Raw genomic sequence first — 23682 nt, 5'->3', positions numbered from 1 at the left:
CCATTAGTCTGGTAAGGACAATGTTAAGATTCCACACTGGGGCAGGTGGAAGTCTTGGTGGAATAACTCTTTTGAGTCCTTCCATAAAAGCCTTGATAATGGGTACTCTGAAAAGGGACAGGTGCTGTCTGTTTTGAAGGTATGCTACTATTGCAGCAAGATGTAAGCATATACATTCATAAGCTAATTCTGACTGCTGCAAGTGTAGTAAGTAACAAATTATATTTTGAATGGAATCATCTAGTGGATTGATATGGTTGTTATTACAATATATAACAAACCACTTCCATTTAGCTGCATTGCAAGCCTGTATAGTAGGCCTTCTGGCCTCTTTAATGATGTTCATACAGTCTGGTGGGAGGTTCAGGTAGCCAAACTCCATGATTTCAGGTGCCAGATCGCTAGGTTGAGATCTTTGGGATGTGGATGTTTTATCTCTCCATGGCTCGGCCTGAGGAGACTGGAAGTGAAATGTAGTTTTTGATGAGGAACTACTAAGAGTTCCAGCAGGGTAGTGAACCAAGGTTGATGGGCCTGTGTGGGAGCTACTAGGATCAGAATGAGGGATGTTTGTTTGAGCTTCCGAACCACTAGTGGAATGAGTTGGAGAGGAGGAAAAGCGTAGGCAAATATCGCTGACCAGTTCATCCATAGTGCATTGCCTTTGAACAACGGGTGTGGATACCTGGAGGCGAAGTTTTGGCATTTTGCATTTTCATGAGTTGCGAACAGATCTATCCGTGGAAAACCGCACATTTGAAAGAATGGGAGTAGAACTCGGGGTGAAGCTCCCACTCGTGACTCTGTTGTCTCTGCCTGAGAAGATCTGCAATCTGATTGTTCATTCCTGGGAGGTGTTCCGCCAGGAGATATATTCTGTGAAGTATGGCCCACCTCCAAATGGCTTGTGCAAGGTGTGACAGCTGGGGGGAGTGTCCCCCCCTTGTTTCTTTATATAATATATAGCTGGCATATTGTCAATGCGTATCTGGACAATTTTGCCTGCAAGGTGAGTCTGGAAGGCTCTGAGCACTACAATACTGCTAGCAGATCTAGATGACTTACGTGAAGGCGTCTTTGTTTTTGACTCCACATTCCTTGAATGGTGTGAGTCTGGAGATGAGCTCCCCAACCAGTGAGCGATGCATCTGCTGTTAGCACTGTCTGTGGAACAGGGTTGATAAACGGCTGCCCTTTGGATAGATTTTGAGGATTCCACCACTGCAGAGAGCGATGAGTGCAGCCGTCTGCCAACACTAGATCCAACAATTGCCCCTGAGACTGAGTCCACTGACGTGCTAAGCATTCCTGAAGGGGACGCATTTGAAGTCTTGTATGGGAACTATTATGATGCAAGACACTATAATTCCTAGAAATTGCATATACACTGGAGCTGGTAATGACAGATTGGTCTGAAACTGTGAAATTAGAGCCTGCATATTTCCAATGCTGGTTGTGTTGAGACAGACTAGAGCTTCTTGTGTATTAAGAGTGGCTCCGAAGTATGTTTGTGTGTTGGAGATGGGACTTCAACATGTTTACTGTAAATCCCAAATCGTGCAGTAGTTGTAGTGTTCTTTGAGTGTGTTCGAGACACATTGAGTAAGAGCTGGCTTTGATGAGCCAATCGTCCAAGTATGGGAAGACATGAACCTGCTGTCTCCGCAGGTGTGCAGTGATTACTGCCAGGCACTTGGGGGCAGATTTATGAAGGCCTTGCGCCGCCGGTGCGTCATTTTTAACATGGGAAAAAGTGACGCACCGGCGGCGCAAGTCCTTCATAAATCTGCCCCTTGGTGAGCAGTGGTTACTCCGAATGAAAGCACCTTGAACTGGTAGTGTTTTCTCACTACCATGAACCTGAGATATTTGCGATGAGTGGGAAGCATGGGAATATGGAAACAGGAGTCCTTTAAGTCTAGAGTAGACATAAAGGCGCCTGCTGTAGGAGTGCGAGCACTTGTTGAAGTGTCACCATGTGAAAGTGTTCTGAATGAATATATAGATTTAGCTCTCTGAGATCTAGTATAGGCCAGAGAGAGCCGTCCTTTTTGGGTAGGAGAAAATATAGGGAATACAAGCCGGACCTTGGATATTATAATGGTACGGGCTCTAAAGCTGCTTTTTGCAGAAGAGAGTGAACCTCCTGTGTGAGGAGGTGTAGATGCTCTGGTGATATTTTGTGTGAACGCTGGGGAATATTTGGAGGATTGCTGGCAAGCTCCAGACAGTAACCAGATTGGATAATTCCTAGGACCCATCTGTCTGAAGTTATTGTATGCCAGATGGGGAGAAATTGAGAGAGACGTCCCCCGAAAGGTGTGGAATGATTGGGGAAGAGGAGACAAGTCACTGTTTGTTTGTTGCGGGGTAAGTGCAGGTATAGAACCTCTACCTCTTCCCTTGCCGTTATTGCCTCAAAACCCATCTTGAAAGTAACCTCTGAAGAGGGTGACTGACTGTTACCACTGTATGATGTTGAGATGTTTGTCTGTGGATGTGTATTTAGGGACCCCCTGTAGAAGGAGTGACTAAACTACATCTGTGTCCTTTTTCATCTTCTCTAGGGAAGTGTCTACCACAGGCCCAAATAAATGCTCTTTGTCATAGGGTGGATTTAAAATAGAATCCTGGACTTCGGGTTTCAACCCTGAAATTCTGAGCCTGGTGTGTCTCCTTAGCAAGACACTAGTGTTAACTGCGCGAACTGCTGTATCAGGAGCATCTAAAGCACATCTAATGGAGGTGTTAGAAATTAGTTTTCGTTCCTGAACTAGGTCATGTGCATTGGCTTTATGTTCTCTGGTAAAAATGTGAGCAATTGCTCCAATTCATTATAATGCGCTCTATCATATCTGGCAAAAAGAGCTTGAGTACTGGCAATACGCTAGTGATTGGCTGCTTGCGCAGCTACTCTTTTGCCAGAGGCATCTATCAATTTAGATGACATGACAAAAAACTCTTGTCTGGCCTATCTTGTTTATATCTTGGTAATAACTCTAATCACATTATATTCTCACAGCAATAGAGTCTTAGCACACAAGTGGCTTGTCTTTTTTATGTTTATTTATTTATCAAAGATTTTTTATATAGTTGTTTTATTTTCAAACAAATTTAAGATTCAATTGTGTAAACATCATGATCATTACATAGAGTGACATCTCTGTATTATTCAAACAAAGCAGGGAAACACATTTTTTCACCTTTTGCAAGTAAGAAAATATATTTACAAGGACTCCCAAAAATTATTATTATTATTATTTTTTATTTTTTTGGGGGGGAGTTCAAATCTGCTTTATTGTATAAAATGAATCTTAATACACAGCTTTTCGTGCCTACAACCCGGAGGCCGGCAGCAGAGTGAGGTGACCATTACACAGCCTTGTGACCGGCATCCCGGAGGCCCGGCGGCACTGCTTATATGTGAGTAAAGATAGTAACACAGCCGGTGTTGCAGGGCAGTTGAGGATGAGCAGCAGTAGAACAATGTTTTTTTGAAAGTTTTGTTCATGTTCATAACAGCTAACGAAATATCCCAACGATGCAGTAACTAAGAGGCAATTCATGTCTGCGCATCAGGATAATTGTAGTGATCTGGTGTGGCAGTCCAGGCAAGCAGAGGCGGGCATGATGCTGTAGCCGCAGCACAACTGTCCTAACATTAGAACCACCAATAGCAGGAATTAGTGATGTGTATGGAGCCCTGGAGTGTTGTCTAACAGAAGGTGTATTAGCATGTGGTGGGTATGGCATAGGGTGTCCATGTACGAGAAAGGAGGTATGATAGGCAACCTGAGGGGGAAAGTCTACGATGTCAGGCATCGCGTGGGGCCCGGGGAGTGGGTAAAATCAACACAGCTAGAGGACAAGAGGTCCCTGCGAGGATCACTCAGAAAGGAAGTGTGTGTACATAAGTGGGGTCTATGGTCAGGTCTAGAATATGAGCCAGGGCACTAATCCGTGACAGGGTGGTCCCCCGTCGGACCTACGTCATCTGAGCGTGCGAGTAGATAGCGCACCAGTGGATCCCAGATGTCGCTGGGCCGACTCGAGACGGGCAATAGTTCAGCAAATGTTGTATGTTGGTCTTGGCAGTAGGTTAAGTCCGCCAGCCAGTCCTTAAATTTGGGCGCTCTACCTCTGCCCCACCTGCACGCCACACACCTTTTGGCTAAGAGCAATGCAGTATCAATTTCCGGCAAGCCCTAGGGAGCTGCAGCGTGTACCCAAGAAGTGTTACCAATGGATCCATGGGTACTGTCTCCCCCGCCATCTCCGCGAGAGCATCTGTCACCTGCTGCCAGTAGCATGCCACCTGGAGACACTCCCATGCCAAATGTAGAAAGTCGGCATGTTCGGCGCGACAGCGCTGGCAGCGGTCATCATCCGCCAAGCCAAATCTTCGTTTCCTCACCGGCGTGTAGTACACCCATTGTAGGAATTTATAGTGGATGATTTTCAATCTGCTACTAGCAGAGATGCGGGAGGTGAGCGCACAGCAATGGTGCCATTGCTCGTCTGTTATGTCAGTGGCAAGCTCGGTAGACCAGCGCATCCGAGCACTGGATTCCGGCATCGGAGCAGCTCCTCTGAGCTGGCGGTAAAGGCCGGAGACCAAATGGGCCCCGTCCTGCAAGCACAATAGGAAATTTAGTGGAGGCAGGACCTCGGGCTCGTCGGGAAACTCGGGTAAGATGTCTCTCATCCCTGCACGCAGACGTATATAATAAAAAAGCTCGAGAGGGGTGCGGTCATGCGTCGCAAAAAAAAGGTCCGCCGATTTAAAACGACCGTCGGAGAACAGATCACCCCAACAGGTAATATGAACCTTAGCACAAAGGTTACGGAAACCTTGTTCCCACAAAAGGGTGAGATTAGGGTGATAAGTAAGCGGCAACCTGGGCGAGTAAAGTAGGTGACAAGACAAGCTCTTGGTTATACGGCGCCATGCATCCAAAGTACATGAAACCGACGTATTCGGCGTGGTTATGGATGATTCAGGGCAGTGTAGCAACCCATTGAGCGGGAGAGGATGCTCTATCCAGTCCTCCACCTCTATGTGTGGCATGAAAGGGGTAGGAGCCATCCAGTGGTAGGCGAAGTGTGCCTGCGCACACTGGTAGAATGCTTCAAAATCAGGGACATCAAAACCTCCCCTGTCATAGGGGAGGGTTAGCGTGGACCACTTGAGCCGGGGCTTCTTGCCTCCCCAGAAGAGCCTGCGCAACTCCATCCTTAGGGTCTTGAAAAAGAAAGCACCGGGGAAGTAAGGTATATTGAGAAAAAGATAGAGAAAGCGGGGAAGTATCACCATTTTTATGAGGGATGCCCTTCCGGCCATGGAAAGCGGCAGAGTGATCCAGCGATCCACGGAGGCAGTCAGCTTGGTTATTGGCACTCCGTAATTGGACTGCAATGTCTCGTCCTTGTCGCGAGAGATGCGAATCCCCAGGTATCGGAGGTCAGACCGACACCACTCCAGTGGATAGTCAAGAGGAAAATCAGTCACCGCCTCTGTTAAGGGGAAGAATTGTGACTTGGACCAGTTGATGTGAACTCCTGACACCCCGCCAAACATAACAAATTCTCTGAGTAGGGGATTGAGGTGTGTCTCAGGGTGCTTAACATATAGCGTGATGTCATCCACATATAGGGACACATCACTTTGACGCTGTAGGCATTGCACTGCTCCGTCTCGGTGTAGTTGACGCAAGTGACAGGCAAGAGGTTCAACCGCTATGGCAAACAACAGGGGAGAGAGTGGGCATCCCTGCCGTGCGCCTCTGGTGATTGCTATAGGCTGCGATAGGCGACCATTAATCAGTACCCTCGCCGTGGGACGAGTGTAGAGTAGGCGGACCCAGGACATAAACAATTTAGGGAACCCCATACTGGATAGAACCGAGAACAGGTAAGGCCATTCGACAGAGTCGAAAGCCTTAGTTGCATCGAGGAATACGGCTGCTACAGGTGTATCAGGGTGAACTGTGCGGAGCAAAGAGAACAGGGTGCGAAGGTTGTGGGAAGTAGACCTGCCCGCCACAAAGCCAGATTGAATAGGTAGCACAAGTCTGGTCATCAGTAGCGACAGCCGGGTGGCCAGTACTTTAGCAAGTATTTTAACATCACAATTTAAGAGGGAGAGCGGGCGATAAGAATTGCAAGATTTGGGATCTTTATCTGGCTTTAGGAGTAAGGTGATCACCACCTCGTGCATAGAACAGGGAAGTACCCCGTCGCAAAGGGATTCCGAAAATACCTCGCAGAGCACAGGGGCCATGATGTCAATATTGGCTTTGTAAAACTCGGCAGGTATGCCATCGAGTCCCGGGGCCTTGCCATTCCTGAGGGACATGATGGCTTCGCGGACCTCATCCAGCTCGAAAGGTGCCGCCAGGAATGCCCTGTCTCCATCGCTGAGCCAGCACAGCGCCAAGTCGTTGAGAATACTCTTACCCAGTCATGCACTGGGACAGGAACAGACTAATTTGCATGTAGCCAGGTTCTGAGCTGGGATGGTGCAGTGAGCTAAAAAACGGTGATGGATCAAGCCCTGATCTCTTGACTGGGTAAGAGTATTCTGCATCATTCAGAAACTCTGTCCATCACCACCCCCTTTTCCAAAATCCGGTCCAGAGCCTCGCAGCACCACCAGACTTGGGTCGAGTGTGGGCGATGACATCCTGCGACAGATTGGGGAAAAATCAATCGATTTAGCACCCCGTGGCAGAGGATATTTAGAGGATAATTAACCAAGGAGCGGGAGCTACGCGCCTAGGCAGCCATTCCGCTTGTGCGCCCTCTAGCGCCCCACATTTCAATTGCACTTTTAGTAGCAATTGAAAGACTGCCGTAAGCAAGGACTCCCAAAAATTAGCTCATCATACTTCCATTCCCTCCTATCATTCTACTCATACATACCAACTATCATACCACACAAATAAATACATAATAAAAAGACATATGAGAAGAAATCCTGCTAATTAATGCAATACAAATTATAGTAATAAGTTCCACAATTAGACCAAACAACATGAGTCCACCAGTTTTGATTGTTTCTTCTTCTGTGTTTTGATCTTGGGTAGCTCTCAGATGCCTGTCAAGCACATCTAATTGAGGTGTTAGAAATGAGTTTCCCTTCCTGAACTCGGTCATGTGCTTAGGCCTTATGTTCGTCTGGTAAAGATTTGAGCAATTGCTCCAATTCATCATAATGCACTCTATCATATCTGGCTAAAAGAGCTTGAGTACTGGCAATACGCTAGTGATTGGCTGCTTACGCAGCTACTCTTTTGCCAGAGGCATCTATCAATTTAGATTCTTTGTCTGGAGGAGGGGTGTCCCCTGACGTATGTGAGTTTACCCTTTTACAGGCGTTAGAAACTACTAGACAGTCTAGTGGTAAATGACCCTTGATGTACACTGGATCTGTAGGTGCCGGTTTATATTTCTTGTCTACCCTTGGTGTAAGGATTCTTGCACGCATAGGATCTTTAAAAATGTCATCCACATGTTTAAGCATACACTTAAGCATGGGCAGTGTATGAGTAGATTTATTTTAAGAGCTTAAGATTTCAAACAGAAAATCTTCCTCAAGAGACTCTTTGTGAAGCTGAACTCCATGATATTGAGCAGTTCTATTTAATAATTCTATATTCCCTATATTATCATCTGGTGGAGAGAATTTTGAAAGGTATAAGTCTGGTTCATTGTACGTGTTTGGATCCATATTGTAATTACCCCAAGGATCAGGACAATTACCATGTGGTCCATCCCCATCATCCTGGTTGTCAGGTGATTGTGGTGAATTTGTGGGTGTTATAAGCAAGTTTGGGTCAGGTGGGGAGGAAGGTGATAGAAGAGGACGAGAAGGGTTAGTAACAACACTTTTCCTTTTAAGAGGAATGTGATAAGTATCTTCGGACTCCGGCTTGCATTTAACTGGGAATTTTGCATGAATATGTCCAGTTTTAGGATTAATGACAAATTGTTTTTGATTCTGTTCCGGGTTGGAAGCCGGGACAGGTAAACAATGCTGCTTGCATGGAGTTGAAGCTGCTTTGTCTTTCAGCGTCGAAGGGATAGTCACAAGAACATATTTCAGTTTCGCTGCTGAATGCTTCAGGTCGGTGTCTGAATGGGGCCGACTCGATCCCGAGCCGGGAAGGCTTTGGTGTTTGTTTTAGTGCCGAGCCCTAAGGTGGGGCCATTGGAAACCTGTTGTAGGTGCTGACCTTGGCCCGAAGCCAGAGGGGGGACCGGAGCCTTTTTCTTGGGCACGGTTTAAGTCAGGGTAGCATCAGTACTCACGGTCCGTTGACCCTGCGGAATGTCCTCTTCCATGTCGGAGTCGGCTCCTGACAGGGAAATGTGATTGCCTTCTTCTTCGGCTCCTTGCAGGTCAAAGATCTCATGGTCGGAATCTTCTCCAAAGAGATCCGGAGCGGAGCCGCCTTATAGTTGATACAGTTGGTGACACCGAGCCCGACGGTCTCAGAGCTTTTTCTTTGATCGGAAGGATCGTCACACATCGCAGTCTAGTTTGTTGTGTTTGGGGGACAGACACAAGTTGCAGACTTTGTGGGAGTCGATGCACAGGTACTTGGCTCGGCACCTGGGACAGAATTTAAATGGAGTCCATGCCATCAACTGAAAACTGACCCAACGCGGCTAGGCCCAACTTCCATCCACAAAGTTTCCGATCGAAAGAAATGTTCTGAGTCTATACGATACGCTGAGAATTGGAAATGCGATCCAATACAATACCATCGAGGAAGGGTAAGTTGATTGCGTGCCAACGGGGACCTGAGAAACAGTCTCAGACTGGGGTGTAGCAAATCACATCCGAACCTGATGGCGGAAAAAAACAGTGGAGTCAATGTCCATGCACACTGTCACCGAAAGGAGGAGTCACCTACCTGGTGAGTGGAAAGACTTCTTCGAAGAAAAACATCCAGACAGAACACTAGATGGCATGAAGTACTCATCATGGGCCCAAACCCCGACGCCTGGAGCGACATCTGGTGGCCCCCCGCCCTCATAAACCCGCCAACCCTCATGGACCACGGAAGCATGCACGGGAATCATCCTGGACTCCGAGCTCAAAATAGACCATCAGACCGTCAGATCAACTCTGTCTCGTCTTCCTGCTTCCACACCCTCCACCTCCTTCGTAAGACCTTTAAATGGATCCCCCTCGAACATCGAAAGACCGTCACTCACGGCTTGGTCACCAGCAAACTCGACTACGGCAAAGCACTCTAAGCCGGAATAAACAAAAACCTCACCCGCAAGCTACAGAACATCCAGAACGCCGCTGCAATACTGGCCCTCAACCAACCAAAACACTGCCAAATCTCCCAGCACCTGCGCACACTCCACTGGCTCCCCATCAAGGCGAGAATCACCTTCAAGATACTCACCCACGCACACAAGGCCCTCCACGGCATCGGAGCATACCTGAACAGCCAACTTAAATTCCTCGCACCCCAAAGGACCCAACATGCAGCCCAGCTCTCCTATTCCATGGTCCCGCACCAGAAAGACCAGATTGGGAGGCTGCTCCTTTCCTTCCTTGCGGCCAAAGCATGGAACACCCTTCCACTCCTCCTCAGACAGACAACATCACTCCCCATCTACGCAAGAAACCTCAAAACCTGGCTCTTTGACAGACCCCCTCCTTGATGGAATGTAACCTGCACCCCCCACCCCTAGTGCCTTAAGCCCCCTGATTGATTGATTGATTGATTGATTGATTGATTGATTGATTGATTGATTGGTTGATTTATCTCAGGAGTATGCAAAGTATGTGATCTACAGCTCACATGCCTCGAACATATTGTTTACCAAAACATTATCCTATAATTATAATGGTAAATACAAAAATGTTGGAAAAAATATCATTAACAATAATATAATCAAAAAATATACAAAATATTGTTTTCTTTAATGAAAATAGAGTTAAACGTAGCATTTTGATATATAAATGTTATAAATTGTGAATTAAATGATTTTCACTAATAGTAATACTCTATATAGGTTTATCATTATATAAATACACAAACACATATGTATACACATACATATATATGTGTTTGCATTTATGTAAAGAAATATTTATAGTGTAACATAATTAATAAAATGATTTATTTTATATTATGTTCATTTTTTAAATATTTATAACTTATTACTCATACACAATAAAACCATAAAAATATAACCTATTCTGTAACGGAAATATATTAATTAATTCAGACAATAAATTAATTATTACAAATTTAAAACTCCAAATAGCATGTTTACTAAAAATACTATAAAAGTAGGAAAAGTGTAGGACTTTGAAGGGATACATTTTTATTCCCACTCCAGTCTGTAAAAGAGTAGGGAAAGCATTGGACTTCGGAGGGGTCATATTTACTCGTCCCACTCAAGTCTGTGAAACTGTAGGAAAAGTGGTGGACTACGGTGGTGGGAAGATTTACTATTCTCACTCAAGTCTGTGCAACAAGAGGGCAAGCATTGGAATTCAGAGGGGTTAAGTTCACTATTCCCATTCCAGTCTGCACAACCGCAGAAAAAGCTTTGGACTTCAAAGGGGTAAGATTTACTATTCCCAATCCAGACTGTGCTACAGTAGGGAAGGGGCTACACTTCAGAGGGGTTACATTTACTATTCCCAATCCAGTCTGTCCAACAGAAGGGAAAATGTTGGACTTCAGAAGGGTTAAATGTACTATTCCCACTCCAGTCTGTGCAGCAGTTGGGAAAGTACTTCACTTCAAACAAATTATATATTTGAATAACTCAAATAATTTCTATAAAAAATATAACTATTAAAATAAACAATATTAATGTATATAAAAAGATATATATATATATATATATATATAAAAAAATTAAAAGCACTTAATCTACATTATTAATAAACAAATTAATAATTAATTATCATTTATTTTTATATAATCATTACTTAACCTCTCACCCAATACTCCCACAAACCTGGCAGCCCACAAATAAAATGTAACTAAAGCAAATAAGTATAAAACAATTTACATAATTAATAATCAATTAAATAATTATTTAAGAAGGGATTAATTGTTAATTACTTATTAGTCAACTTCCCACCCTACATCCCTACAAACCCATCAGCCCACACCTAAACTATAACTAAAATATATAATTATTACCCAATATACATAATTAATCAATTCAAAATGTTAAAAAATTACTCATACATTATATTTCATTATTATTAACTTCCCACCCATGCTCCTACAAACCTAGCAACTTGCACCTACAATAAAAATAAAATAAATCGATAGAACATAATGTACAAAATTAATATCAATCACATACTTAAAAGTTAGTAATTAATTATTATTTAGTTAACTTCCGACCGTATACCCCTTCAAACCCAACAACCTGCTATGACACTATAAATTACTCTTAGTCAATACATAAAAAATCTAAATCACTTAAAATTACTAACTATATTTTCAAAAGTTGATAACAATTATACAAACAATATTAGCACATAAAATTAATATATGTACTAAACACATTATAATAATCAAAAAAAGATATTTTTTAACAATTATATCATTGAAAACGATATTAAAAACAGCAATATTCTTAACAATGTTATTTACCTAAAAAAATGGTATTCTTGACAATGGTAGTTCTGCATCACAACATGTTTGCATCACAATATTCTTTTTCCAATGTTACTGTCTCCCGATATCAAAAACGTAATATTTTGTCCAAACACCAGGATTACATTAAACACATCGTAATCTACAGGTATTTATGTGAGCTAACCTCTCGGTGTTTACCATAGTATGTTCTATGTGTGAAAAACGTACATGTTGCATCATGTTGGAAATGTTCAACCACAGAAATCTAGTGCCTCATAAGGCAACAACAGTTAACATTCGCCTCCAGAATGAGTAGACTAAAGATATATGGAGAACCTTAACAGAGTGATGTTCATTTCCATCAGTGAGTACTTACGGTTCTGGAGTATAGAAAGGATCAGAGCCATGCCGTATATACTGAGTGCAATGAAACACTCGATAAGCCAACCCTGCTAAAAAATCTCTTGGAGACAGGTATCCTGCAACTGGTCTCAACACAAACCCAGATCTCTCTAAATTGGAATAAAGAAACAGAAAAATAGTTTAGATGGTGGCCCTTCAAGAGAGGTAGCTAATTAACTAGTATCAATAATACAAGACTGAACACAGTGGTAAACCATGAAAAATGTTAATGGATACTTCCTTCTGAGATCCCTACCACTTTTCATAGGTAACCTATTGCAGTGGCTGTTGATGGGAGAGTGCTGGTCGATCTGAAACAGCTCTTGAGAAAATAAGATGTGATCTAATACACCCTATTTATATAATTGTGTGACAAATACAAGCATGTCAACTGCTTTAACTAAAGATTTGCTGGATTTTTTTTGCTTTTGGCATTATCACAAACATTAATTTCATCTGGATAAGTTAGAGATCCATTGTGAAACTTGAGATTCTATAAAGCAAGTGTGACCCATATTGGTCCTTAAAAGTAGGTCCTGGGCAGATTTCCAAGAGATTCATGTGGGATAAGTGTACATTTGATTATTCTATATACAGGGCTTTAAGCGGGATGAAGAAAGTGGGTGGTCTCTAAAATGGATGTGGCTATGTAATGAAGGGCACGGCCTAAACATGTAAACTACATTTCTGTGATTTCCAGAGTGTGTCATCCCACTGTATTTTGATTCCTCTTTGAGCTTTCTGTTACTGCATCCAGATATATAACACTGCAACTGACATACACCCAAAACCAGCCAGGAATTGTGGCTATGTCTGTGGTTATTAGCTGTTTAGAATAAATGAGTAGCAGCAATGATGTTGTTGTAAATAATATGGAAACACTTTTCATGGTCAGTGGTTAGCTCTTAAAATTTTAAATGGATCTGGTCCCTGTGGTCTAACATTGGCCATCCCCGCTGTAAAGCTTTAGTGAGCTAGTGCAACAAAAAAACCAGACATGCCTTCCTAGTGGCTATCTCTGTGGATGAGGCCGGGTTTCAAATGGCACTCACAACAACAAACAGACTGAAGGTTTCCAGATCTATAAAGTTTTGATGTGGAGATGATGAGAACGTCTATTGGATATATTTGTGAAACATGTTTTCATATTAGTACAGTGAAATCATGGGAGAAATACAGAAATATGTATGCCATAGACAAAGATGCTGAGTGGTTCAAACAGTTGTTCACACTAAGGGCCTTATTATGATGCAGTCCGGAAAGGCTCCCACCGTCGGTTTAATCTCCGGGCTGCGTCTCAGTTTAATTTCTAACCACTGCATTATAATGCTGATGGTCGGAAATTAAAGCAGTTGGTTATATGGCTGAGATACCCGCCACCCCCTCTCAACACAATCCCCAAAGGAGGGAAACCGGAAACAGTTCTTGAAGTTTTTTGGAAGAGGGAGGGAGTGACCCTCCCGGCCGTATTTATTAAAACAAAATTAAAACATTAAATCAACAGTTTCATATTAATGTACAATTTCATTACCACATTGCGATGTTTGGCTAAACTTAACAGATTCTCTAATACAGAGGTTCTCCTAGCCGAACTAACATCCTACAAACATTTACTTGAAATTATGAAATTGTACATCCTAACGTTTAAGGGCCAACGGCAAGGTCGTAACCGGTGTCAAGATCCCTAACCAGAAATACCCCCCCCACTTGTGAGGGGCGACAGCACTGAGGCGTACCTCAAGTGCAACTACCAATTTCCCTTGACTTGACGGGGGCACCAATAAAACTCGACGCCACTTAAAGGTCGTTCGAGGACTCGTGTGAGGTATCTAGAAGGTAGCGTAGACCCCCCCCAAACCCCGCACAACTTACCACATCTGCCGTCGCAGACGTCACTGGCCCCGGGAAATTCCCCAGGAGGGGGCTATAACCCCTCCTACACAGGAAGGGGCCTTGACCGCCTTTCCTTTTCTTTCGGCGACCCATCCTTAGAAGGGACCGCCTCCCCGTTGAGGGGCCAATGGCCACCTCTCCCGAGCGCTCCCATCCGTGTTGGGTGACGCCCACTCATAGGGATCTTCCAATTAGTGCTCACCGATCATGACCTTACCGCCCGACCAAAATAAATACGACAATGCTAACAAACCTACTAAACTAAAATACATCGGCTACTATGACCGTATTAAAAGCATGCTTATAAATGAACACTAAAGCCGAATTTCTTTAATCACAAAACATAAATGAAATAGACCATTCTTTATTACACACTCAAAATCAACATGATAATACCACAACCTGTAAACGAAATTAGAATTATCCATCAACTTTTATTCAAAACAACTAGCTGTCTTCAGGGGCTGGTGGGTGGGTCAAAATTGGCTCTTCGTTCCGTCTCGAGCTCACGTGCAGCGAGGAGGTGCAGCTTCAGAGCACAGGAACAAGAGGATGCCTTCTGGTCTTGCGCCTCCTTTTATCCGTCTTCAGGGCGGGCGTCAACCCGCCCCTGCCTGCCCGGAGGGCGTGGCCAGCCGCGTCAGTGTCTAGGCCAGCCCACTCAAGGGCGGGAAAAAGCGCGCCCCGGCTACGCCGCTTCGGGCATACCAGCCGAGACTCGCTTCCCGCCCAAGATGGCTTCCCGGGGGGATCGTGGTACTCTGCCATACGTGCGGGGGGACCGAGTGGTCGCCCCTTTCCATATGGCTGAGATACCCGCCACCCCCTCTCAACACAATCCCCAAAGGAGGGAAACCGGAAACAGTTCTTGAAGTTTTTTGGAAGAGGGAGGGAGTGACCCTCCCGGCCGTATTTATTAAAACAAAATTAAAACATTAAATCAACAGTTTCATATTAATGTACAATTTCATTACCACATTGCGATGTTTGGCTAAACTTAACAGATTCTCTAATACAGAGGTTCTCCTAGCCGAACTAACATCCTACAAACATTTACTTGAAATTATGAAATTGTACATCCTAACGTTTAAGGGCCAACGGCAAGGTCGTAACCGGTGTCAAGATCCCTAACCAGAAATACCCCCCCCACTTGTGAGGGGCGACAGCACTGAGGCGTACCTCAAGTGCAACTACCAATTTCCCTTGACTTGACGGGGGCACCAATAAAACTCGACGCCACTTAAAGGTCGTTCGAGGACTCGTGTGAGGTATCTAGAAGGTAGCGTAGACCCCCCCCCAAACCCCGCACAACTTACCACATCTGCCGTCGCAGACGTCACTGGCCCCGGGAAATTCCCCAGGAGGGGGCTATAACCCCTCCTACACAGGAAGGGGCCTTGACCGCCTTTCCTTTTCTTTCGGCGACCCATCCTTAGAAGGGACCGCCTCCCCGTTGAGGGGCCAATGGCCACCTCTCCCGAGCGCTCCCATCCGTGTTGGGTGACGCCCACTCATAGGGATCTTCCAATTAGTGCTCACCGATCATGACCTTACCGCCACAGGCCGGATAGTTGACCGGCTATCCGGACCCCCCACAAAGCTCCTACCTAAAGGTCATGTTTTAACGTTTTTAACCATGCTAAGAAGTCTCCTATGAGTAACTCATTCCCCACCCGAGACAAATGCACACCATCCCCCAAATACATACTGTCATCATTAATACAGCCATGCGAAATAGAATGCAATGTCCTGGAACGGAACAACCTACTCACTTTGTTATTAAGCTTTCTCACAGAGTGATTCAAAGCAGGAACAGAAAGAGCCCCTCGCCACACCTTTCGTGGGATCATATGGGACCACGCAATTGTGCACCCCGGAACTCTCCTCGCCAACCAACTTACAGTGGAAAGCATTGCCTCCAGGAGAAGTCGTCTACCGGTGGTGACCAAATCATTGCCCCCTAGATGTACTATGACTATAGACGGCGGTGACCTCGTCCGCCCTAACAAACCCTCGAAAAATGCTTGAAACTGGTCAATACAGAGACCGCCTCTTCCGTAGGAGGACACACTGTACCCGTATTCCCCAGCTACGTGAATCATGTCACCTGCTTTGAATACGTCCGCGGCACGCCTCACGTATGAGTGGCCCACGACCCACACCTCCTTTTTCACAGCCGGTGATGTCTGACCGCTGGCCCGGTGTTGGGTCGACTGCATAGTCCGCCCCGCCTCGTAGGCTTGCGCAACTGAAAACGAAACAAAAACAAGAAGCGTGAGTACATCGTTACAGCTTCACAACATGTGCAACCGCACATACCTCTTATAACACTTGGAGGACCAACGCCCCACTCGTTTCACTTGTTCAACATTAAGACCCCTGGCTGTAGCTTCCGTAGCAGCCCCTATCCGAAAGGAATGGGTCCCAAACTCGCCCGGGTTCAAGCCCGCAGCGGCAATTGACATCGCAAGCACCCGCTGAAACTGAAATTTCGTCAGTGGGGTGGCGTCCGCGTGTCTCAACAAGGTCCCCCCCCATGATGCCACCCTTCGTGTTAGGTAGTCTTCTAAACACTGTACCGGACACATGGAGGACCCGGGAATCCTGCGTATGATTATGCAGTCCCCCATCCCACCTTGATCGGTCTTGGACCTGACAAAGGAGACAGTCATTGTCTCTCCTCTGATCCGAACGTGTTCCTGGCACAAACCCCCTGTCACATCCTGTTTGTTCCTTGCCACCAGTTCGCTCACCCGCATCGCTCCGTGAAATGCCAGCGTAAAAGCGGCTCGGAACAACACCGTCTCAAACTGAGATGAACATGTGGCAGGGAGTGTGGCCAACAACTGGGCCAACCTATCCAAACCTATCGGGCGCCTCTCGTCTACTCTGCGACCCTCAAGGCGTTGCCACCCACGCAGCGCTTTCTGTACAACGAAAGACGCTGTCGGGTCCTGGATACTATGGGCCCTGGCAACAAAGGAAATGGCAGCACGATGCCTCTGGGCCGTAGCCACCGATTTCCCAGCCTTACGTAAAGACATCAGAAAATTCACTACCCATTCCTCGTGGCCCCAAAGCCCCTCTCTATCAGTCCCCAAAAAGGCTAAATAGGACCGAAACGCCCCTTCATATGCCTTCCTCGTCCTTGGTGCTAGGCTCTCTCCCACGAGGTGACGAAGTTCGGGGCACCGAGAGACCAGAGAGCTTCGGGAAAGGGTGCCGGCTCTGGGTCCGCTGTGGGAAGGAAACCCGAGAAAGCCTGCATATGAAAACGAGACAGTGCATCAGCCGCCTGATTCATTACCCCCGGGACATGTTTTGCTCTAAATAGCACATTCAGTTGCATACACAGTAAAACAATTTCTTTGAGCAGTCTTAAAATCAGTTTACATCGTGCTGCCTGGCTATTGATGCACTCGACCACGGTCATATTGTCAGACCAAAATACCACAGAGTGATCTTTTAACCCTTCGGGCCAGGTTCTCAGGGCCACCAAAATGGGGAAAAGTTCCAGGAAGGCAATATTACTTGTCAGTCCATTGTCATGCCACCATGCCGGCCACCTTTGTGCCGACCATTTTGTGCCGAAGATGGCACCAAAACCTATGCTACCTGCCGAATCTGTCCATAGCCCCAGTTCTTCAGAGGACACGGCCGGTTTGTTCCAGATGACTCGACCATTAAAATCCACCAGAAATGCTAACCAAATGCGCATGTCCTGGCGGACCTCAGCCGATAGTCTCGTGCGATGATGACCCTCCTTTAGGCCGACCATAGCTTGGGCAATTGAACGGGAAAAAGGGCGGGCCATCGGTATAACCCTCAGGGCAAAATTCAACTGTCCCACCAACTGCTGTAATTGATGCAGCGTAACTTTAGATTGATTTATACACATTTGCAGGGCTGCCCTGAACTTCCACACTTTGTCAGCTGGTAAACGAAAACAACCCTCATTGGAGTCTAACTCGATCCCCAGAAACTCGAGGCAAGTCGCAGGACCCACCGTCTTACCTGGTGCCAATGGCACACCAAACTGCTTCATTAACACACAAAATTCGGCCAAGGCCTGGCCACATTCGAGATCCCCGGCTGCCCCAAGGAACAGAAAATCATCAAGGTAATGCATTACATGTTGGAAACCCGTCCTCTTTGTGAAGACCCATTGTAGAAAACTACTGAATTTCTCGAAATAGGCACAAGATATAGAGCACCCCATCGGCATACACCTATCCATGTAATAATGACCCTGAAACATGAAACCCAGGAGACGCTGGTCGTCTGGGTGTACCGGGAGCAATCGGAACGCTGACTCGATATCTGACTTCGCCATCAGCGCCCCGGGCCCCAGGCGATTCAAAATGGCTACGGCCTCATCGAAGGATGCGTACCGCACCGAACACACTTCTGGGTCTATTGCATCGTTTACAGAAAGACCACGTGGAGCTGATAAATTATGAATCAGTCGGAACTCACCCGGGTCCTTCTTGGGGACCACCCCTAAAGGAGAACAAACAAAACCCTGTACCGGGGGTACACTAAACGGGCCGGCAACCCGACCTCGAGTAACCTCTTTGCGGATCTTGTCCTGTACCACGGTCGTATGCTGCAGGACCGACAGTTGATTTTTACACTTCTCCACACCCTGAAAGTCCCCTACCGGGATGCGGAAACCATACGAAAACCCGTTCCGCAGCACCCCAGCAGAAATACGATCCGGGTATTCACTGAGCCAGGGAATCATCGCCAAGGTATCAATCGGGGTAGGTAAAGGCGCCCCTCGGACTATGTTAGACCTGTTTGGCGCCTCCTCTACCCCCGTTATCACCCGTTTTGGCTCTGCACGTGGACTCAGGATGGGACGACCCGCACCCACTACATTCGTGTTTAAATTTACACGATCCCTGGGGCCTAGTACATTTACCTCTGTTGAAATTCCAGCAGAACCCCCTTTTCCCTGTATTGCCGGCAGGTCTCGAGGAATCGTCGGTACCCGTACCTGATCGAAAGGGCGTCCCCGCATATTGCCGGGAGGATTCGCCAACATTACTCCCTACCAATGGTATCTTCAACATTCCTGTCTCCTTCATTTTATCCCATGTCAAAGAATCATAACAATCCCAGGTCAAGCTTTTATTATGCTCTTTAGCCTTTCTAAAAAGATTATCGTAGCAGAACCAATGGTTACCCTGGTGTGACGTCGAGTACCCCATGATTCGCGACTGATAGGTCGGCAACTCGGAAAGCAACTCGGGCCTACGTTCCCCCAAGATCGACGTAAAAATCCCCCATGCTTTGCCCCAATTGCCAATATTCTCATTCACTTTAAAGGCGGCCATTTTTGCGCGCCAAACACTCGGATGCATGAGGTCTTTCTGGCCCTTAACATGCTCCACCTCATAATGATCAACAAGCAACGAGAAGATGTTCACGTATTCCCCCGCCCAAATCTTCCCTTTAATTGCCAAAGGCACATGTTGACCCAACCTTTCTCTACGAGAGGGTGCTGACTCGTCCCTCGCAATCGGCAATGGCCGCTTACCTGCACCGGACGCTGCCTCTGCGGTCGTAATCGTCCCTTGTGGCTTGTCAACTACAGCAGCCGGCGCGGACACCTTGGCTGCATCCCGTTTCTCGCGCAGTTGCTTCATCAGCGCCTGCGCGTCAACAGCCGTGGCGCCCTCACTACTTTCGCCCAACCACGCTGCAAGCTGTGCTGCCAGCTCGGGCGGCATATCTTCATTGGACACCGGGGTGACCACCACGGGAATCGGATTCCCCTCCACGGGTACTGGGGCTGGCGCTTCGAGCGGGGTACAGGGAACCGGGACGTCTCCCCCAGCTGGTCCCCTCCTTGGCCTCTTGGCTCTCCCTCCTGGGGCTGCTCCAGCCGAAGGACGTTCCGGCCCCCCTTCCCCCTCTCTCTCCGCCACCCGCTTCTTCAGCTCGGTCATCTCCTTCATGAGGACCCGAAGCATCTGTTCAGTCGTCATTCTCTTTCCGCCTCTCTTGGGCATTTCTCCGACAGAGTATCTGTAAGACAAAAGAAAGATTACAACGCTCAAAATTGGCTCTTCGTTCCGTCTCGAGCTCACGTGCAGCGAGGAGGTGCAGCTTCAGAGCACAGGAACAAGAGGATGCCTTCTGGTCTTGCGCCTCCTTTTATCCGTCTTCAGGGCGGGCGTCAACCCGCCCCTGCCTGCCCGGAGGGCGTGGCCAGCCGCGTCAGTGTCTAGGCCAGCCCACTCAAGGGCGGGAAAAAGCGCGCCCCGGCTACGCCGCTTCGGGCATACCAGCCGAGACTCGCTTCCCGCCCAAGATGGCTTCCCGGGGGGATCGTGGTACTCTGCCATACGTGCGGGGGGACCGAGTGGTCGCCCCTTTCCATTACGGCTGGCTTCCGGCAGGCTCAAGGAGCCCATCTGCCAGTCAGAGGCAGGCCAGTATCCCAAGGGTAGGCTTTCATCCCTTGGTATTACGATAATCAGTCTCCGGCAAGCTTTCTATGTCGGGCTCTCTGACATGGAAAGCCTGTCGGAGAGCGAGTATGAAGGCCTTTAGGAGGGCCTCCTTGCCTCTGCAGCCTCTAGTTGGGGCCTGAGGTGGCATTATGGTGCCCCCCTGTTCATTCCTGTACCATATGACAGGTATCTTGAGGTGATTGGCACACGGTGCAGGGTTGAAAACGGACTCCCATTCCTCTATAGGTTTACCGCCGTAACACGAGCACCCAAAGAGGAATGGGAGTATGCGATCGAACAGTGTTTGGTCGCATCATGATTAGGCAGTCAGGACTGCCGACCTGAGGTCGGTCGGTCCCGTGTCCGCATTGGTCCCGACATCGTAATCACCCCCTAAGAGTTTGCTAAAAATGCATACCTCTCAACTGGCGAACAGTAACTGCTGTTATTAATGTACTTTGGGAGAACAGTAGGGATACAGCACCAAATTAAAGAAAGTTTTAACATATAAAAAAGGGACTGTCGGATATACGTGAGCAGGTACATTGGTGAGGCTGTATATTTGCAGTTTGCCTAATTTACCCCTTTTGTGCAAAAATACAGGCATAAAACAGCAGATATTTGGCTAGAAATTGTCTAAAGTGTTGTATGAGAAAACTTAAACAGAATATTGTGTCAAAAATATTGAGGACTATAACATTGAGGAGGTAAGTGCAAATAAGTAAGTATACATGTACTATTCTTAACTCCACCTCTACGTACCTTAAAGAAAGATAGATATATTTGTCTATAGATTGTCTATATATTGTCAAGATACATATATGTGGAGTTAAGTATAGTAAAACTTTGCTTACCTATAGAAACTTAACTTCAAAGTATTTTTTCCTCGATATTCGTGATACGAACTTGTGTCCACAGATATGTTTTCTCCTAAATTTTGTCCAAACTCTGTTTAAGGAGTAGAGAATCCACAGTTGTTAAGTTTAAACATTTTCTTGTATTTTCTTCGCACATTTAACATTATTCCAAATAAATGGCATCACCCCAAAAATCTACCTACTACCTACACAACAGTTACAGATTTGGAGAAGGTGTAAACGTAGATGTACTTTAAGTGTGCACATTGTGTGCGAAAATGCAAGGGAAAATCTGTGTGGAAGCCCACCTGGCTGTGATACATAATGAGCAGAACACTCATTTTACACCGTCCACATCTACACAATATGATATGAGAATAATTCAATAGAAACCTGGGAGGCATAACCAATGGCTATTATGGACTGAAAAGAGGAGAGTTGGTATGATACAGATACACCCATACCACATACAACTGAATGCCATCTGAATCTTGATAGATCAGGTATGGACGGTGTTTGCCCCGTGCAAAAGCTTGGTGCAAATTCAGAGTCTCAATTTTACTCCAGTGGATGAATCTTTGTCTTGAAATGAGGATTTACATCAACAGTTCAACAGCACCTCAATAACAGTAATGTACATTTTGGCCCACAAGAATGGCAGAAAGTGGTAAATTGCAAATCACAAAGGCTTATTAACAGATTAGCAAATTACAAACTCACAATACTTGAATTAGTCTTAATTCAATAATCATCTGGTTACATCATAAGTCACATTGATTCAAGCAAATCAAAACAACAAATATAAAGTCAAGTTATTTGAGGACTTTATGTATGCTTAAGTTTCAGAATTGAAGTGGGCACACTTGGCCTGTAGGTGTCAGCAAAATAGAGCCTCTAAGGCCGAACCAAAAGAGTGTTCCAAGCCGACAAAGGAGGAACGTGTTTGCTCAAGACATTAACTCTATAAGCAGGAATAAAATAAGCAGAGGGTCTAAAGAGTGGCAGAGGATCACCCACCTTCAAATGTGTGCATAAGCATGTCTGACCCCACAGCACAAAAATGTTCAAGTGAAACAGGATCACTGACAGAATATCATGTGCAAAGAATATTGAAATGCAAAAATACTGTGTGAAAAATATTTTTGTAAGAAAGAATTTTGGCCAAATACCTAAATGCAAAATACAAAAACACTTTGTCAACTTTATCGTTTATAGGAATATGAACACAAAATAGACAAAAATAAAGTTTTAAAATATATATATATATATATATATATATATATATATATTTTGATTTTATAGTGTATTTAAATGTAATAAATAAGAATTCAGAGGGGTTAGATGTACTATTCCCACTCCAATCTAAGCAACAGGAGCGAGTTTTGGAATTTAGAGGGGTTAGGTTTACTATTCTCACTCCAGTATAAGCAACAGTAGGAACGGTTTAGGACTTCTGAGAGGTTAGATTTATTATTCCCACTCCCTTGTAAGCAACAGTAGGGAAAGGGTTGCATTTCAGAGGGATTAGATTTACTATTCTCACTCCAGTATAAGCAACAGTATGGAAAACGCTGAATTTTGGAGGGGATAGATTTACCATTCTGACTCCAGTCCAAGCAACAGTAGGAAAATGTTAGCCTTCGGAGGGATTGGGATTTACTATCGCAACTCTAATCTAAGCAACAGTAGGGAAAGGGTTGGACTTCGGAAGAATTAGATTTAGTATTCTCACTTCTGTGTAAGCAACAGTAGGGAAGGTTTTGGACTTCGGAGGGGTTAGATTTACTATTCTCACCCTAGTCGAAGCAATATCAGGGAAGGTTTTGGACTTCAGAGGGGTTAGATTTTCTAGTCATACGTATCTAAGCAATAATAGAGAAAGTGTTGAACTTTGAAGGGGTTAGATTTACTATTCAACTCCAGTCTAAGCAACAGTCTAAGCAACAGTAGGGAAAGTGATGGTCTTTGAAGGGGTTAGAATAACTATTCCCACTCCAGTCAAAGCAACAGTAGGAAAAGCCCAAGACTGAAAGAATTACATACCAATAAAAGTTCAAATCCTTAATTAAAACAATTTCATCACATAATAAAGCATTTTAAATTATAGTACACATAAAATATTGTTACCATAATAATTAACTTTTTTTTGGGAAACAAGGGGGACCCTATTATTGGCGGTGGACCAAGGGTTATTAGTAATTTGTAAGCAAACAGTGGTCCAAAGCAGTGCATGAATAGAAAAGGAAATATTAAGCAAAGCCTTAATAAGCCGCTTGTGTTTGTCCAAGTCCAGCCGGACAAGGAATTTATTTTCACAATGTAAGAATATTTGTAAATCAAGTTACAAAAAATTTACAAGAGCAGAGTCCTGTGCTTTTCCACGAAACAGAAAAGATTAGGGAGAGTGAGAGGTAGGAAGAGGTTTTACAGGCAAGG

At 45.4% G+C, this 23682-nt stretch overlaps 1 protein-coding gene across 1 annotated transcript in view; it reads right to left on the bottom strand.

Annotated features, from left to right (window-relative positions):
• Positions 1–23682, bottom strand: part of TPH2 (tryptophan hydroxylase 2) — a 378574-nt gene that overhangs the window by 139962 nt on the left and 214930 nt on the right. Inside the window, exon 6 of the mRNA XM_086937035.1 lies at positions 12010–12145. Coding sequence (XP_086793161.1) covers positions 12010–12145 — 136 coding nt within the window. The remainder of the gene's footprint in view (positions 1–12009; positions 12146–23682) is intronic.

The sequence above is a fragment of the Lissotriton vulgaris genome, chromosome 1_1, assembly GCF_964263255.1.
Source record: "Lissotriton vulgaris chromosome 1_1, aLisVul1.2, whole genome shotgun sequence".
NCBI lineage: Eukaryota > Metazoa > Chordata > Amphibia > Caudata > Salamandridae > Lissotriton > Lissotriton vulgaris.
Note: the sequence above shows the minus strand (reverse complement) of the source record. Positions and strands in the feature narration are given on the sequence as shown.